Source organism: Vipera ursinii (assembly GCF_947247035.1).
Source record: "Vipera ursinii genome assembly, chromosome: 5".
NCBI classification, from domain to species: domain Eukaryota; kingdom Metazoa; phylum Chordata; class Lepidosauria; order Squamata; family Viperidae; genus Vipera; species Vipera ursinii.
In genome coordinates, this window is record NC_139518.1 from 65338054 (window position 1) to 65358053 (window position 20000).

A 20000-nucleotide genomic window follows, 5' to 3' on the forward strand; every position below is an offset into this window, starting at 1 on the left:
AATCCTAACAAGCCAATAGTATGGTACTTTAAATGCAATGTTTTGTAATTATACATTCCTATTCTTCTGTTAAGGCAATGTGTATATGTATAGAACATGAGAATAGCAGTTATCTCAAAGAGGTATTTCTAACTGGAGAGGTGTTTATGATTTTAAAAAATCTCTGCAAATCCTGATATTGTCAAACCCTGCCGTACAAAATAAAAATGAGGAAAAAATGCCCTTTATGTAGCCCTGATGATAGAATGCTGAAAAGTAAATTGTTTTCAACTTGGACAAAGAGTATCAACCACCAATTCTAATTTTTCACAGGTAAGATGTTCATAGCTCAATTTAGTTCTGTGGTATAAGCAGGAGACTTTTTGAGTACTTCTGCTCAAAGCGTTGGCACAGACAGAGAACAAAAGAGACGACTTCCGGCCATTAAGAAGACAGAAACAAAATCCCAAATGGCTTTTTTTTGTGTGTGTTTTATAAAAAAAAATAGGGTCAAGATTTAGATCTAGGAAGATTTCAGTCTAAACTAGAAAAAAGTTATTTTTGCATCAGCCTCTATAGGTCATTCACTAATTGCGGAGAATGAAGCAGCAGCAAGTGTAATGCTGGAGCAGGTTTCCACTTAGGCCAATGAAAGTAAAGCCTTGCAAACAGATGGCAAATGTCCATAACAGCTGCCGGTATGCTGGAGACAATGTCAGAGGGTGTGCCCTGGAGCTAATCAGTAAGCTGAAATTTATCAGCTCTCTAAATTCAAGAAAACCTTATGAAACACTAAATGCTAGAATGTTATTAACATCCATTCAATAACAATAATATTAGGAGAGATGGGAAGATAAAGAGCACAAAATGGTTTATATATTTAATATAATGGTGTATTATATTAAAGGTTTGTTAATAGTTATTAAATGGTTTATTTATTTATTTATTTATTTATTTATTTAATTTATATACCGCCCTTCTCTCAAGAGACTCAGGGCGGTTAACAGGGCAATACGTAAAAGACAAATACAAAAGTTAAAATTATTAAAACATGATTAAACAATGCCCATAGTACAAATAGTACAAATTTAAAATTAAAGTCATAATAACAAACCCACCCCATCCCATCAGGCCAGGCCCGCTTCCTTAAAGAGATGGGTTTTAAGGTCGCGCCGGAAGGAGCGGAGGTCGGGCGCCATCCGGAACTGAAAAATCCAGTTGGGATTTTTCAAAAATGAGTAGATTTCATTCTGTATTACGCATATATGCATATTATGCTACAATATGTAGCATAATTTAGGAGCTTTCTTCACCATACTCCAAAATGGCAGATTCTAAATTTTAAAACAGCCAAAAATATCCTTTCAACGTTACAGTTCTTGATGAAGAAATGTTCCTTAGATGTTATATTATAGCTTTTGCCTCCATAAGTTTCTCAATTTCTATAGGATGCAGTGCAATTTAAAGTCATGCACTGTGCCAGCTTCTCAGTATGAAATTCGTATTTGACGTTGTGGGAATAACAATTAAAACAAGGTATGTTTGGAATTCTGTTGCAACCAGTTTGGGTGTTCTGCTTCTATCAATATTCCTGGTAAAACAGCTGCTACGCACACAAATTCACGCTACTATTGATGATCTACACAAAAAAGGTCTATGATGGGGAAAGGGTTTGAATTAGGTACATGTTAATTCTAGACAATGCCAGAAAAAAAAAAATAGAGAAGCTAGCAAACTTATTTTTAAAAAATGAACAAAGCCGTCCTTCTTAAAACTTTGACTGTAAGTCAATCAATCTCCTACCCCTGGGTCTGATCTGATAAATTTTTAATCTGATTAACTTTTAGTTAAATAAAATTGAATACAAAATGGAGTGGACTTAACCTAGCTGATAAATCCCTAGTTGAGAATGGAGGATTTGTTGCCAGAGACTCAGACTGCAATGATATGCTGATGAGGTAATTGGAGGAGGAGATACAGATACATCTGCAGCCCCATCAACTTGGAATATTATCTGTGTGGTCTCAGATCTCTCAAAAAAAGCAAAGTGGAAAGTGGAAAAAAAGTAGTGTTGCTGCCAAGTCACAACATCTGGCAGTAAACCTGGGAATAATGGACTCTTGTAAAGATGCAGTAGTTTAGTTTCACATACATAGCTTTTCAGATCCAATTAATCTATCAATAACATTTCTTAGATTAGACAAACCTGATTGTGGATTTTTTTTTTACCAGGGTGATAACTTGGAAAGTGATGTAGTGGAGGCCTATAGTCACTATTTTCCATCCATTACGAGCATTAAATATGTATTATAGAAAGGCCCCAGTGTAAAGATATGCCAGGTTTCAGAAGACCCAGTTCCAAAAGTTGCCTAGGAATGAATCCAGTTCCTTTCTATTTTTTTGTTTCTCAGATTCATTGCACCCCAGTAAACATTAACATGAGCTATATGGTAAATCTCATGTGCTCTGCTTATGTCCACTCAGTATCCATGTAAATAAGCCTAACACAGGGAGAATTAACCTAAAAGTGAATTTGATTTGCTGGTGAGGCAGTCAACAGAAACAAAAGTTCCAGCTATGCCCCATAAAATTGGAGCAAATATCTAAAACATTGATAGCTATAAATAGTCCCAGGGGAATACTTAAGTGTCTGGGTTCTAATGCCCATTTGAAAGAAACAGGGTTTTCTATATTTCCGTATTTCACAGAGGATTGTTTAGACTAAAGACATTGTAGACTATTGGATCCAGATATGACAAGGAAAACTCCAATATCCTTGCTTCTTCTGTCTTATGCAAAGTAAGATGATATAGTTCAGAATAGACCTTCTAGATTTCATTTCCCTGAATATTATTTACCTGTTTCTAGATTTCTTTCAATTAGCAGTCTAGAGACTGATTTGGATCATTCATTTGCCTTCTAGATGTCATCCTGTTTTACCGAGGTCAATTAAGACACACAGTGAGCAAAACAAGAATACTTGTTGGATTTATTCCATCCCAAAAGTGGTGCAGCTCTGGTGGACCTTGTTTAATGACCATTCTTTCAGTGATTTTTCAAAACTACAACAGTGCTGAACAAATATTCCTTAAAACTAATCCTCCTACTTACAACACCACAGTATCCACATGTTTACGTGATCGTGATCTGGGTGCTCAGCACCCAGCTCACAATTATAACTTTGCAGCTGGCTGCAGTCATGTGATCTCCATTTGCGACCTTCTTTGCCAGCTTCCTACAACAAAATCAATGGGGAAGCCAGAGGAAGGTCACAAAGGGCAATCATATGATGTCCTTGCTAAACAACAGTGCAGGATTCACTTAACAACTGCAACCAGGAGGGCCAGATTAATAAAATTTGGATAGATGATTATTTTTATCGCTCCATCTGCACATAAACAGAATCTTTAAGAAGGGCTGTTTCAGAAGCTACCCAAACAGAATATTCTTTCTGCTTTCTGGAATCTAGCATTAGGTGAGATTTTATTAACATATCATTTGTATTAACATGTTCCTTAAATTTTACAATGGAGTCAGAAGACTATATAACTTCAGAATATAAAGTGGATCATTTCCTTGAAAGATACCTTTCTCAACATTTCACATCTCAAAAATGTGCAAATAATGTGAAACTGAAAGTTAATACGTAGGATTTCCACAGGAAGAGAGAATCTTATGTCCTTGATTATTTCCTTAAAAGATTATTTCTTTTTTAGGAACAGAACCTGACAGGTAGGTAGCAATTTATAAAGCTATATGTCAAAACATTTAAATATTATTTAAAGTAACATTATCTCTAGCAGGAGCAATGACACTGCTTATAATGATATTAAAATTATTTTGAAAAGGGTGCAGGGCCTCTTTCGTGTTGCTGTGATCGATATTTCATTGTTTGGTGATCCTAGAGCTAGCAAGTAAAAGAGCAGTAAAGGAATGGAAAACTCTAAATGAGCCAGGTTTTCTAAGGACAATATTGTATATAATTTGGAGGCATTAATCAGTTCTCTAATGCCTGAATAATCCACATTTGCATATATGTTTTTACTGAATCCATGTTTAGGTGTGTAGCAAAACATATAACGGCAGTGAGTTTACGCAATACATTTCCACAAACTTTATATAATCAGTGGTAACAAAATATCAATAGAAATAGCATTTAGACTTCTATAACAGCTCATAGTGCTTTACAGCATTCTCTAAATGGTTTATAGCCCCCAACAATCTGGGTCCCCATTTTACCGATCTCAGAAGGATAGTAGGCTGAGTCAACCTTGAGCCGGTCAGGATCGAACTCCTGGCAGTTGGCGGAGTCAACCTGCCATACTGCATTCTAACCACTGCGCCACCACAGCTCTTGCATATGACTGAGGGCTGCTACCATGATATTAGGGATGGGCATTTTACAGCCCCTGGACTTCATACTTCCAGATGAAGCTATGGAAATTCAGCTTCTAATAATTGTTGGCACAGTTATTTGCAATTTTTGTGCTTCAAGTGTAGCAAAGGAAATGTGTCATGCCTCCATGAGCCTTAGTGCACTTACTTCACAATGTTACATTACATCCCAAAATACCAAGGTGGTGAGGAGTCTCAAAATGTTCAGTCTCGAAACCCAGTGACATCTCTGCAAACACTGAATAGTCAGTCTTCTGCAGCTTTCAGGAAAAAACACATCTTCTAGTTAAAAAAATTTCCCCTTCCTGCTCAGATCCAAGTTTACTGTAGACTCAGAGTCAACAAACTGCAAACTGGGTTTATTGCCTGTTAACTTATGTAATGCAGGATTTTGCAAATGCAGATTTTCCAATTTTATAAATGATTGAATTCCCAATAAAAAGTATGAAGTGTCCCTAAACTTCTGCAATTAAACTCTGATTTTAATATCATATTGAACTGGCTTGCTGTAAAACTTTGGCTGGTGGCCTGACAGTCACGACTGACACATGGGTCATGTTATTTCACTATATAGAGTAAGAGACTGAAGACAGAAAGCTTAGTCAGGATCAATTTCATTTGATCAAGCTATTTTAATGTTAATTGATAACGCTTCTTTAATACTAATTGCACCAGCTCTATATCAAGACACACTTTTCTTTATTCCATTCTATTTGCTTGAGCTTTTAGCCTAGGTGGGCTCCCAAGTTATGATTGTAGTCAGATAAACTTTTCAGCAGCTTCATCTGCTGAAAAGGCTACAAAAGCACTTGAGGAATTCAGATTTATATTTTCATTACTCTGAGGCTGCTCTTGATGCCTCTTGAGCTTTAGCTTATACAGAATTCAGCAATCCTACTGAATTATACTTTGGTGACATTATATTTTGGTATTAGAACTGACTTCATATGCTTTTCTGAGAACTGTTCAAGGTGGCAGAGTTTTAATTTATGTAGTTCCAATTGTTACATTGCATCGCAATCTCTTGAGGGAAAAAAAACCTGAAAGCCTTCATTTTCTGAAACAATCCAAAAACCAAAGATTCGCATGTAAGTATTTTTTTTTATTTTCATGAAGTTCTGCTAATAATGCCTAAGCTTCCTTTGAAAAAGACATAAGGTCTTCCCTCCCCCCAAAAATCCCCTGCCTAGCCTTTATAGTTAAATAAATTATTGACACTAGCAAACATTTTGTTTGTTAAAATGTGCAAATCAACAATTTGCTCCAAATCATTATAATGCTGAAATTAACTAGTTATTATTGTGCATTTAGGACTACATCAGTTTTAGATAAATCTGATCTGGTTTTAAACCCCTGGCCCCTCAAAAACTACACAGAGGGTATTGCTGAATTTGCTACTTGCTTTGAATCCTTGAAGCTTACTCGGCAATTATAAAAACATTAAGTATGAGAATGCTAGAATGTGATGAAAAAATCCTGCATTATCCCATGAGTTACGAGAATACTCAGGTTAGCAAAGTTTTTCAGCACTTGACTTCCAATACGATATCAGTAAGTACTTAACTAGTGAATCAAAGTCCAATAAACAGATGAAGGAAGTTTTCAAAATCATTATTAGAATGATCTGTTCATTCCATCTTATCAATTGTATTAAAGGTAGTCCTCAGCTTACATCTATTCATTTCAAAGTTACGATGGCAGTGAAAAAAGTAACTTATGACCGTTTTTCACACTTATGAACTTTGCTGTATCCCCCACATCACGTGATCAAAATTCAAGCACTTGGCAACTGGCATGTATTTATGACAGTTGCACTGTCCAGGGTCATGTGATCACCATTTTAATCTTCCCAGCCTGACTTCCGACAAGCAGTCGTAAGTTGAGGACTACCTGTGCAGCAATTATAGCTTTTTAACATAGATGGCTATAAAAGTGGGAGCGCCAACCCTATGGAACCAACTTCCCCTTGAGCTCCGGATGGCCCCGGATCTCCGGTCCTTTCGCCGCGGCCTTAAAACACTTCTTTTCCATCAGGCTACCCTGGACTGACGACAGGGATTTTAAAATGTTTTTTAATTTTTAACTTCAATTTTAATTTATTTTATTGGGACTGTTAATTTAATTCTTTTTAACTTTTGTATCGTTGTATTTTATTGTTGTTAGCCGCCCTGAGTCCTTCCGGAGATAGGGCGGCATATAAGTAATAATAATAATAATAATAAAAAACCTTTATTGTCAAAGTACAACATGTGTACATTGAGATTAGCTGAGCCTCCCCCCGTGCTCTCTCCCCCCAACACACAGTGACAACAATAAGTCCCAAAAATAAATAAAGAAAGAAAATAAAAAAACTCTGCTTTGAGGCATAAACTTATTTGAGCCCTCCTCCCAACTTAACCTTCTTTTAGCTGTGTCCTGTGTTTTTATCCATTAATTTTGGTCCTATAAAGTCTATCTTTCAATAAATAGGATTTGGTAAGAAAACGCATCTAAATAATACTTTAACTGATTAGTTTTGTCATCTTGAATGGACACTATTGATCCAAGTGACCATTTTGAGCATGGCTTGGATGACTCCCTCCAACTGGCCCTTATTAGCCTGCTAAATTGGACTATGCCATGGGCTCTTTGAATAAGATAGTCTATTGATCTGAATCAGGGGTGAAAAAAATGTCATCCTCCAGATGTTACTTAATTACACCTTCACCATTGGCCATGCTGAGAAGCATAGTTTAGCAGACATCTGGAAAACCACAGGTTCCTTACTCCCAAACTAGATCAATAAGACTTTATCTATTGCAACTAGTTGAGAACGCCACAGTATGCTCAAGCAATAAAATGATCCACTAATTTATGCACCAATCATTGGTGAATCTACAATAGAATATCTTTAAACTTGATTTGGCAGACATGGAAAGGCTTATACGGTTTTAGTTGTCACATACAGGAGGTCTTCAACTTACGACCACAATGGAGCTCATGATTTTTGTTGCTAAGTGAAACATTTTTAAGTGAATTTTGCCCATCTATGACTTTCTGTGCCATAGTTGTTAAGTGAATCACTGCAGTTAAGTTAGTAACACAGTTGTTAAGTGAATCTGGCTTCCTCATTGACTTTGCTTGTCAGAAGGTCATAAAAAGTGATCATATGACCCTGAGACACGTCAACCATCACAAATATCAGTTAGTTGCTAAACACCCAATTTTTGATCGCATAACTATGTGGATATTGCAACTGTCATAAGTGTGAAAAACAGTCATAAGTCACTTTTTTCAGTGCTGTTGTAAATTTGAATGGTCACTAAATGAAGTGCTGTAAGCAGAGTACTACCTCTATACATGGAAATTCTCAGTGCAATTAAAGGGATATTTATACACTAGTTTCTATCAAATCTTCTAACAAACATGTTTAGAACTTCAACCATAGATAATCCTAGGCCTACAAACAAATCACATTGAATAATTCGACCTACCTACAAAACATATACAGTTCTGCACAATTAGGTTCTGTAATCATCATATAAGTAGGTATATCTCTTAGTTAGGGAAGGGCAGGAAGTTAATATTCCTATGTATAGCTTTAAATAAATGGGCTGCACTAGTTCCATATTCTAAAAAACCTGCAGAAGTTGCAATGGGAAATATCAACATATGGCCAGTATGACTGGTTCCACGCCCACTTAGCCACTTAGGAATAAATTTGTTCATTGGACAAAATGACAGAGCACTTCCAGTTTTTCTGAATGTTGTTTGTGTATTTTCAATATATATGTGTGTGTGTGTGTGTGTGTGTGTGTGTGTGTGTGTGTGTGAAGTGTTTGTTAAGTATTTAGAAATACCTTGCTAGGCCCCAAACACGGGACAAATCTTATTTCCTGTTTCAGCCTAATCCAAGGCCATCAACAGGCAGTAGTCACAGCAGTGACAGCACATATTTGTGTAAATTTTTTTGGATTGCTAACAAAGAATTAGCAATCGAATCTCAGAAGGGTATGGCTGACTGATGAGAACAAATAAGTTTGAAATGATCATATCTGTCTCCCTTCAATTCTTTGTTAGCAATCCAAAAAAAAAATTACACACACACACACACACACACACACATATATAAATTATTTAATATGGAAAAGAAATTATTTGAATTATATAAAATAACAATAATCCAAAACCAAAAATGCCACAAGATCAAGATTACTACATAAAGGTACGTCCTTGCCATGATCTTAAAACAATTTCAATGTTAGAGGATGCCTAAAACAGAATAAAAGAAAATATTAGCTAAAATCGTAAATGTTCACCTCGTGACATAAAAGTACAGCAAGTTAATATGTACAAAAATATGGCATTTTGAGTGTACATTTCACTATGTACATTTGTCCTTTTATTAATATAACAAAGTATTTAAGCCCTATGATACTGAAATATGAATAGTATATCAAGGTAAACAATATGTTCTGTTTTAAGCATTAAATAGTCCTAGGTGCTTCCTTAATTGAGATATATTTTAATAATGCAAACTTTAGTTGAGCTTGTCTGTCTTCATATTTGTGGCCTTATTTGGTGATACTCTTCCCATGGGTACCATAGCTAAATATAGAGATTTCTGCTATCCTTTAAAGACTGAATTGCAGCATACTCTTTTATAGATATATTATGAAAAACAGGATTGTTTCCTTTGATTCATCTGAATGTGCAGTTCCTACAATAATATTTCTTTAAACTGTTTTGAATCCCATCCTCTGTTCTGACAGACAACTACAGCTATCATGAAAATGCCACAAATTTCAATAATCAAATGCCTACCAGCAAAGATGATGAGAGTGAACATGTGCTGAATGGAACTGCTCTCCATTTTTACTGCAATATTCAGAAGCTAGAGAAGTACTTTTTAATTACATCCTGCAATTACATGTGCCTCTCCAATTAGCATTATATGAGGAAATTTAATCCAGATTGTCTTTATCCAAAGTGAAATATAGAATGTATACAACAGATAATGTTTACAGATACCTACAAGCACATTAGTATTCCAATGCTTTAAGCCAGGTTTCTAATATCAAATATATTTCCTTTTGTAAAAATCAATCAAACAAACCAACCAGAGTGAATAATAATATATCCTATTAATCATGTATCTTATCTTCAATAAATTATAACAAACATCAATACAACAAATAAAAAGTTAAAAGAGAAAATAAACCATTAATAAAAGGTCTAATTACATTAATGCTCATAAATACCCATATAAATAAATGAATCATTACTAGACATTAATTGCCAATAAAACTGATCTCAAACATTTCTTGGGGAAGAATACCCCAAATCAGGAGGCTACCAAAGACAAGGTTTCATATCATTATTCAATACATTTCAGTATTGACAGTACAAAATAGGTCTTTCATTGAGTTGTTTGATACAGGATAAGTTATTTCTTTAGATAACTGGGCCCAAGTCATTTAGTATATTGCAAATCATTAATAACATCGTATTCAACCCATAATTGAAGAAAAAATGAATGAATGAATGAATGAATGAATGAATGAACAAATGAAAGAATGAATGAATCTTGAAACAATGTTAGTCTCTATCACTTGTACCTATTAGCATTCTTGTGGTTAAATTTCCAGATACCTTTTCCAAAGCCAGGCTAACTTCAAGCATATTATAAAATCCCTAACAAGATTATTGGAGTATGAATAAAATATACACGGAGTAGCTGTATTGGATTAAAGAAGTACATTTTTCCTTCTTCATTTACTTATTTCCAATAGATGCTATTTACCTAAATCTTCGATCTGACCCACCATCTTATCTAGATTCAGATAAATTTATTAGCCATTATCATCTACTTTACACATGACTTTTGTGGCCTTGTAGATGATATAGAGAAATGATTTAGATGTCATGTTACTTCTTTTTCCTAGATTTTTAAATCTTATTTCTTATTGATTTCATATAGATCAAAGATATACAACTTTAATTGTGTTTGGTCTTTAACCAGCATGTAAGTTACCGCTTTTTCAAAAATAGAAAATAAGATCAAGATAAAAGTTTAATTTTAATTCAGATAGAGATCTTGAAATGCAATAAAATGTTTCTAGAACTCAATCTGAAAATAAATTTGTATATTACTAGTTGAAATGTTTTTAAAACTTTCTTTTTTAATTACATTTTTTGAAATGTTAATGGATATAATGGCTCAGGGTTGTACATATTAAATAATTACAACTGAAATGCTATTTTTTTCTTTTACAAAATTATTATTCACATTCTAGTATATGACCTATGAGGTGAAATTGGTAATTCAGTCCCATGCCTTCTTAATATATGTGTTATTAAACTCTCTGACTGGAATATGCTCCTATGACTAAATGTCTGTGGAGATTCTCAGTCATCCAGGTCAAAAGTGCTTTTTCAAAAAGCAACTGGACTTTCTTTGTTTTTTCCTTGAAGACATTTTGCTTCTCATCCAAGAAGCTTCTTCAGTTTTGACTGAATGGTGGGGAATGGAAGGATTTATATTCCTTGCAGGCATTGAGTCATTTCAGAATGCTGACAACCAGATGGCTGCAAGAAATATAAATCCTTCCATTCCCAATATTGAATCAGAACTGAAGAAGCTTCTTGGATGACAAGTGAAACGTCTTCAAGGAAAAAAACAAAGAAAGTCCAGTTGATTTTTGAAAAAGCACCTTTGGGACACCTATAACTAAACATTTAGAACTGCCAGAGTGACATATAGTTTTTACATAACTGTGTTTCTAGCCAACCCTTTTGTAACTAGTATATTCTAGAGCAGGATTGCTAAATCTTGGCAACTTTAAGCTGCATGGACTTCAATTCCCAGAATTCTGGGTGCTGAAATCCACACATCTTAAAGTCGCCAAGGTTGAGAAACGTTGCTTTTAGAGCAGGGGTCTTCAAACTTGGCCCTTTTATGACTTGTGGACTTCAGCATATGTTGGCTGAAGAATTCTGAGAGTTGAAGTCCACAAGTCATAAAAGGGCCAAGTTTGAAGACCCCTGTTTTAGAGGTTCCATTGTTCTTTACATGAACCTTGCAAACACCCCACAGAAGCCCGGAAATGCAATAAACTCTTATCAAACTAAGGAAATAGTTATCTATCTTCAGGCTGTTAGAGGGAGGTAGAGGGCTTGAAGGATGGGCTTCAAGAACCAAGCAGTTGACCAAAGAGACATCTCTTCCTTTTCTATCAGTCCACTTTTTGCTTACATACCAATCCTGATCACTTATGGATTACATGTAAGTTGCAAACTACATGAAAAGTTTATACACTGCTCTTAAACCGGGTCAAATTCATACACCCACATTGTGCATATGTTAATTATACATAAGTTTAATGGGGGGGGGGAGAAGAGGATGAATGATCTCTTGACAAAAATATTACATTAGAATGAAATGCATATTTCATAGATTTTTTTTAAACTCCCGCCATTATTATTTTTATGAATAATTCAAGCTGGCAATCATACCCAATATTCCTTCCTCTTCCTATTTTATCCTTCACAACAATCCTGTGAGGTGGGCTGGGCTGAAAGAGAGTGACTGGCCGAAAGTCACCCAGCTGGCTTTCATGCCTAAGGCGGGACTAGAACTCACAGTCTCCTGGTTTCCAGCCTGACGTTTTTACCATTAGACCAAACTGGTTCTATTTGGTGATTCCCATGGATTGTTCCTTACAATGAACAAAGCGTAGCTTTAGGACTTACTTCTTATTCCCTGATCCCCATCACTCAGATCTTACTCTTCCTCATACGATTTGCACAGAAAATTAAAGGCATAGGCATAAGGCAACTTTATCAACTTTATTTCATGAATATGTAGTTATTTATATATGGTCAACATGAAATGGCAAGGAACTTTCCTTAAATAACATATAGGTAGATCCACAAATTTTTTTTTTCTACTTTGAGATCTAAGATGTGATTTGGACTGGTCCAATTTAGGACAAAGTTATCACCACTAAAATTCTTTCAGAATGGTGCTAAATACTCTCTTTGTGGAATAACATTAACTTAGAGCATTGAAAGGATTCAGTTATACTCTTGAAAGGATTATTACATCACCACCACCCAATCCAAAGATGTAAATATGCAGACAGCCAAAACACAGGTTCAGTATATATATTGATTGAGACACATACGCACACACACCCCAATACACATACACACCGATACACAAATAAACATATATACATATACATATTTGTATACATTTATACAAACACACACACACATACACACACACATTTTTTCATATGTCATATCAATTAAATATAAAGATGTACTCTAAGAATAAATGTATAAGCAAAATAAATTACTTCGCACGCAACTTAATTTTAGTAGATATTAAGTACAAACAACTTTTTTTTAGGAGGAAGAGGCAGAAATGAAGGCTTTGTTAGTGTTAATTTCCTCATTTATGGGACCAGAGAGACAATAATTACTCCACGGTGCAGAAAATTTATCAGTTTCCCCTTTAGCTGATGCTGCCACAATCTGGAGAAGCCGAGCCAGTTGTGATGCAGCAATCAGACTTTGGTCATAGCTACTTGAAAAAATAAAATAAAATAAAGCACTTTCTGATGATAGACAAATGTGTCTTGTTAGCAACAGCCAAAAAGCGCTTGACTTGTACTAATAACAAAAAGGCCATGTTGGTCACCATGGGTCTTAAAGACGAAGCACCCTGTCACTGCCTTGGTTGGGAAATTAGCAAATAATGTTCCTTTTCTTTGATAAATGGATGACAGTTCTCTCTCACCAATCATTTTTTAACATTTTGATGCATGTCTATGATCCCGCCGGAGGAACAGAAAAGTTTACTGGCCCTCAATTTTCAGATGATGAATGGAACACTCTAAATGTGCGATTTCTGTATGAGGTATAGTTCATTTTAAGCACTTCTAGTAAATGGGTGTCACTGATTAGAACAAATAGTCTACTTGTGCAATAGCACAAATGGGATGTCTCATTCTTCTGGTCTCCTCTGAGACAGGAAAGAAGAGGGACAACAATGACCATGTAATACTTACTGGAACCATGGCTGTTTCAACTGAACATTTATGCAATCCTAACATCTAATCACTATGGCAGATTACTAAAATGCTTCTTTATAACGTTGGTTAGTGGCCTAATTAAATGCTTATTGTGCTAAGAATCTAAAGCCACCTAAAAAGATATTGCTAAAGAGGATGCTTTTTTTCTGCTTCCATAAAATGTTTTAGGTTATATATGTTTGTTAAATTATAAAATGGAAAATCATCAGTTGAAATCATTTTAAAAATCAAATTAGGACACAGGTGTAATCCTATAGGAAGACAATCTTATCTGTCCTACTTTCTTCCTGACAATTGGTATTAGTCCAACATCTGATAAACAAATGCCTAATCCCGTAAAAAGAAAAGGCTGTTTTATGGATAATGAAAAAGTTATATACATATATATATATATGAATGTGAAAATATGGCAGCAATTGTTCTTTGAAAAGGCTAGTTCACAAATGTTATCAAATCACTATTTATTGTGTTTTATTAATTATTTTTCATAATAGTAGAGTTCTTCCGTGGTAACGAACCATAATTGAATATGTACAAGAAATGATCAGATGGTTTGAATTTAACTAAGGCATTAGCATTTAGTTTAGCATAGTAAAAATAGTATGATTTGTGGGAGGCAATTAACAATCATTTGCTCTGTGGATACAAGTAATTTGTTTAAAGAGCACTGACCTATGAGACAGCTAGTTTGTGTTGGCTGTGATGGAAGGGAGCTATTGACTCTGAACACAGTGTAACAGCCCCACCGGAAAAAAAAAATCACACCGGAATTTACAGAAAAGGTCCTTAAAACACTTGAGATTCTTTCATAAGGTGAAGTGGGTTAAAATGATATAAACTAGCCAAAGTAGAATCAGATACAGATAGGCAAAATATGGACCCGTCAAAGAAACAGCAATCATCAAGTTACAAAAATAAATTCTTTTCCATATTATATTTAGCACATAAATATTTCTTAGCTGAAAAGTATTACAGACCTAGAAAAATAAATAAATAAGTTTTTTTTTAAAAAAAAAATATGTATTCATTTGCCGTATTGTACAGCTGCCCATCTCACATTAAAGTGGCTCTGGACAGCAAACAATAATTAAAGAAAAAATTCCATAAAAACACAATTTTTAAAAAAAAACTATTTAAAAGGCAATAAAAACACGAGAGAATGATATTAGCCACATTTAAGGGAAACATCACAAAAATCTCCTTGGTGTCCTGGGACCCCTTCTTCCCCCCCCCCAAGCCTCATGTCATAATCAGATCTTGCAGGACTTGAAAAATGTGAGAGGGTTGTAGCTAAACTCACTTCCAAGGGGAGAAGATTCCCTAAGGCAGGTGCCACAACAGAGAAGGGCTGCCGTTTTGGGACCCGCCAAATGTAATTCCCTAGCAAATGGAATCTGTGGCATGACTTGTCTGCCAAATTATTCACACTCAACATTTAGATCTCTGTCTCTATCTCACTTGGATTTGCTTTCTCTTAAAACACCCTACTTGTATTTAGAGTATATGTGTGCTGAAAATTGCATCCTGCACTGCTATCACCTTCTTTATTTCAGCAAAAGATAACCAAACTAAGGAGGAGAGAGAGCAAGTAGCCAAGATGAAAACAACCACCTTAAATCAAGCCAGACCTAATATCCGTTAACATTGACCTGTAGTTGTAACTGAAGTCAATTACATTGCTAAGTTTTTCTTTTTGTCTATCAGTAGAAGTTATGCAAAATTCACAGGATTTGAAAACAGTAATTCACTGAACCAAGAAAATGGTAACATGTATACATCCAAGTAATTCAGTTTCGTAAAGCTACCTGTGTAATTATTTCCCACACTTTCAGCTGCATGCTTAAAAATACTAACTGTAACATAATTTCATTTAGGAGCATACAAATCACAATTTTGATATAATCAAATAACATTGCATGGCTTGTAATGTCATTAAAATGTAATCTGATAAATTTCATGTAAGAACCGCCAATGTCTACTAGCAAATAAAATGATGAATCAACCTTCAGAAATCTCCTTAATCTGAATATGCCAGGATTTTATTCTTTCAGGTAAGAACTATTGTAATTGTCATTAAACAAGCAAGTGATACATGACTGGACAAATATTAAAACAAGTACTACAGTCAATTATTAATTTGCACCGTTCTCTTTTAAATGCAGCAAATATCTCATTAATTTAATTTTAGGTGCCCACCAGTTTATATTTTACAGTCTGGAAGGCAATTTACTAACTGGCAATTACATACAGAATGATTGTTAATTCTGCTCCTAAGTGCTAGCTGCTTGAAAACTGTTACGTCTCTCTAATTTCTGACCTTCTTACAACAAGGGTGAGGTACATTGGGAATAGCAAGGCCTAGCAGAGAAGAGCTGGACATGTCATTTGTGACTCATTCTTTTAATTCACCGTGCTAATCAACTGAACTGCCACAATCTCCCAAGGTAATTGTATCTTTACAATAGTTGAAAGCAGCAGGCTACAAGGCATAGATAGATGGTATGAGAGACCTTCCCCATCCTTCTGAGAATCAGCACAGCCATCGCGCGACATGTGGCTCGTGAAGTCTGGGACTGTGGGGTGTTTTAAACTGGGTAGTTTTATATCAGCATACACATATCATTTGAATGCCTCCACTTCTGTACTTTGGAAGCTTCATTTCCACACTACACCCTTGTTTCGTTCTTCTGCAGCTTTATTACCCTTTGTTCCACCTCATGCTGAGAAGGTTAAATGTTAGAATGCCAAGCCAGACTGCAAGCATGGTGGGATACTGATGAGAACCAGATGCCCTGGAGATTCTACCCCTCCTTCTTATGGGACTACATAATTTTCATATTGTGAAATACAGTGAAGTTTGGCTCAGTTTTCAGGGGTGAGTGTAATTTCCAATGATTATCTCGTTGTCCCCATCAATTTCGGGGCAATACAAATCAGACTGAAGTTTCCAGGTCAGACAGGCTGTGACCTTACCCTTCCTCTTACTTTCTCTAGCCATGTAGTACCTGAGACACGTAATAACTTGTAGCTTTTTTTTTATTTGCAGGCTTTCAGTAAATTAATTGCAGCCAGAAAGGTTTTACTAACTTTGATTCCCTGAAATGTCATTTGTTCATATGTCCTATGACTTCTTGGGACAAAGAATACATTGACCAAGGTAGTAGTGTGGATTTTAAACAGTGGCAAATTGGGAAAATTGCCATGAAAAGGCTACTAAATAAATTAAGTTCATCTACTAAGACTGGATTCTCATTAGTGCATGCAATAAAGTCATTGAAACAACCCATTTATTAATTGCTGCTTTTAAAACAAAACGGTCTTACACAAACATACGCACACTACAAGCCTAAACACACACACATATTGCTATTTAATAATAACAGGGCTATTACTGAAAAAAATATCAAAATTATTGCATAACAGTCCGGGACTTGTAGTATCACATTTGCAATATTACACTTTTGATCTATGTTAAGTCTGCTGCAGAAATTCTAATGAAATTCTCTCTCTCTCTCTCTCTCTCTCTCTCTCTCTCTCTCTCTCTCTCTCTCTCTCTCTCTCTCTCTCTCTCTCTCTCTCTCTCTCTCTCTTTCTGTGTGCTCTTTCTGTGTGTGTGTGTGTGTGTTTGTGTGTGTCTGTGTGTGTGTGTTTAATCATGTTGTCAAATTAACTATTTAAAAGATAACAGCTAGATTACTTATTTAACTATATTGTAATTAACCAACACATAACAGCTAGGTTAAAAAGAACTAAATAAATGCATTATGATTTATCTCTATGGAACTTTTCCAATAATCTACTGCTGCTATTTCGTCATGAGATTGCTGGAAGGCTTTCAGGTAACTTATTATTAAGTTTATTCTGACTTAGATGCAGTACATATTCTTTTGAACTCTAATGCTCAGTCACTTCAGAACACCAGAATGAAACTTTTTAGAAATTTAGGATTTAACTAGAAGCTATGCACAGACCTTTGTTTCTAACCAGACTAATGGCAAAATGCTCCACCCTTTCGTACTTGCACAATGAAATCACATGCAAATATGGAAGAGGCAAAATTTGCATAAAAATGTCATTGTCCATAGTCAAGGTTAAAAGATTAGCCATGAGTTTTAAGATGTCCACAAGAAAGACACTTAATACTTAGACAACCATTTAGCCTTACATATACTTTTACCCATGATTTCTTTTAAAGTCCAATGGGCAAACTTGTTAAAACAACAACCACAGACCATTTTATAATTAATTCCAAATCTGTAAAAATGGGACAGCTAGGGGGAAAAAGTGCTATTTCAGTATGTATTCAAACTTAGTATTAGTTTAAGATGTATGCATTATCGTTAATCTATCGTGCATTTTTATTTGTCTGTTTTATTCTAGTCCTAGCCTTTATACTATTAAACTATTTTAATGAGTCTACCAACACTCTAAAGGCATCATACTGTACATATGATAAATACTGTAAATCAGCTCTTTCCCTGGGATTATGTATCCCCCCAAAAATACATATTTGGTTTAAAGATGGGGCTATCCACATGCCCCTATTGATGCCAAAGACTCTTTTTATTTTCAAATCTGGTATCCTAAAGAATATCCAACATGGCAGCATCATAATCAATTATTACTTCCTTTACTTTGGATATGTGTTCATCACGTATGTCATTGATGCTCTTTTTATAGATTTTTATCTAATTCTTTATTTAAGAATTCTAATGAAATATTTAGAAATGGTTTTTGAGAAAATCCATTGCACATAAATTCTGACAACTCTGATTTACTTTTTGAAAGCTTAAATACAATTTAAGTACACATTAGCTAACATAATGCAGAAGACTTCTCTTTTTTTCACTATATAAATTCTCTCTCTCTCTTGCTCTCTCTCTCTCTCTCTCTCTCTCTCACACACACACACACACACACACACACACAGAGAGAGAGAGAGAGAGAGAGAGAGAGAGAGAGAGAGAGAACATTTAAATTTGCTCATAAACCTCTTACACTGGGATAAATCTCTCAGAGACAGTTCAATTAATCTGGATCAAGTGATTATTGGATAATTTAAAATATGAAAGTGACACTTTTTTCCTCATATTTCCAACTCTATTGGAAATATATTTTAAGTTTTATATACCCAGATATAATATTTCCCATGGCTATAGGAACCTTGCCATTAAAAAATTTTCTCCCTCACAGACTGCACACATACATACCCACACACAATTTACATATGATCAGTACAACTTGTAAACCATTGTGTTCATTCTTGATTACATATTCCTCCTGAAAAAATTGTCAGTAAAACGATTATTACAATTTACGATTACATTTGACTTTTTTAACTAGTATGTTCTTTGGATTTCTTTTTTAGAGAAAAAAATAGTTTACATACAAAAAGATTATGTATTTGCACAATTTAAATTTGTTTCTGTTTTCATTACATGTTACAGTAATACCCATTCATAGTAATTACTGCAACCACAATTGGTCCCTACAATATATACAGTGAGGTCTACATTTATGAAATATTATGTTTGTTAAACAACAATATTTAAAACAATATTATGCAATCACAGACCACAGTTCGCATTCATTAATTTTAACAGAATGTAAACTTGAGTATCCTACTCAAGGATATATTATAGTTTTGTACAGTTTAAACATTTATTTTTTACTATGCTCTGGATTGCTGATAATGCATTAATACATATGAAATTTATGTAGAGCTTAATTAATTAATTAATTAAACAATAAGCTTCTTTTAAATTAAAATGGAGTGGACATAAAAAGAATATTTACTCTGATTAAATAAATACCAAGTTAGTTGAATATGGAGTTTCTTCTGTGGAATTAAGATGCATTTTGAGACTGATCCATCATTTTAAAGCTACTGAGAGTAAACAAGAAATCTTACAGTTTTCCTGCATCATTAAAACATGTAAAATTCAACTTAGAGGTATCAAAGAAACATTTACCGGTGTAGACAAACCGTCCAGGAGCTCCTTTACAGAACTGTTTGGACTTGTAGGAGAGGGTTACTTCAACAACTCCAGGAATGTGCCGTGGTGGAGTTTGAACTCTGATTGCGTGGGGTGTTATCAGCTATAAAAATGATATAATAAATACAATTTTAGTCAAAAGTATTCTGATAGTGTTTGCATTTATCAGGTTGATATAACTAGCAGAATGAGTCTCAATTGAACCACACTATCAAAATGCTGCTATCTACCACAAGATTAGGATATTAGCAGAGACTTTGTTTAAAAAAAATGAAAATGCATCTAATGATTCTTGGTTTTAATTTCCCAGAAAGGCCACAGGCACCATTCGTATGAAAATTGCCTCCATATGTTTCCTTAAACCTGCTCTGAGTAATTTTTAAAATTGTCCAAGTGTATCTAGAAAACCCCCCAAATGGGCCTTCTACTAGAGTGCCATGAAGTGCCTTGTGTATATTTTCCTAAATTTAGCCCAATGCCACATGCGAATTCAAAGTTATGATGAAAGTATTTTGAAATAAGACATCATGATACTATATATCAAGAAACT

At 34.8% G+C, this 20000-nt stretch overlaps 1 protein-coding gene across 5 annotated transcripts in view; it reads right to left on the reverse strand.

Moving 5' to 3' along the window:
- The window catches only part of EBF3 (EBF transcription factor 3), a 194199-nt gene that overhangs the window by 30848 nt on the left and 143351 nt on the right, over positions 1 to 20000 (reverse strand). For all 5 annotated transcript variants that reach the window (XM_083364114.1, XM_083364111.1, XM_083364113.1 and 2 more), the window contains exon 10: positions 19427 to 19553. In XM_083364114.1, coding sequence (XP_083220240.1) covers positions 19427 to 19553 — 127 coding nt within the window. The remainder of the gene's footprint in view (positions 1 to 19426; positions 19554 to 20000) is intronic.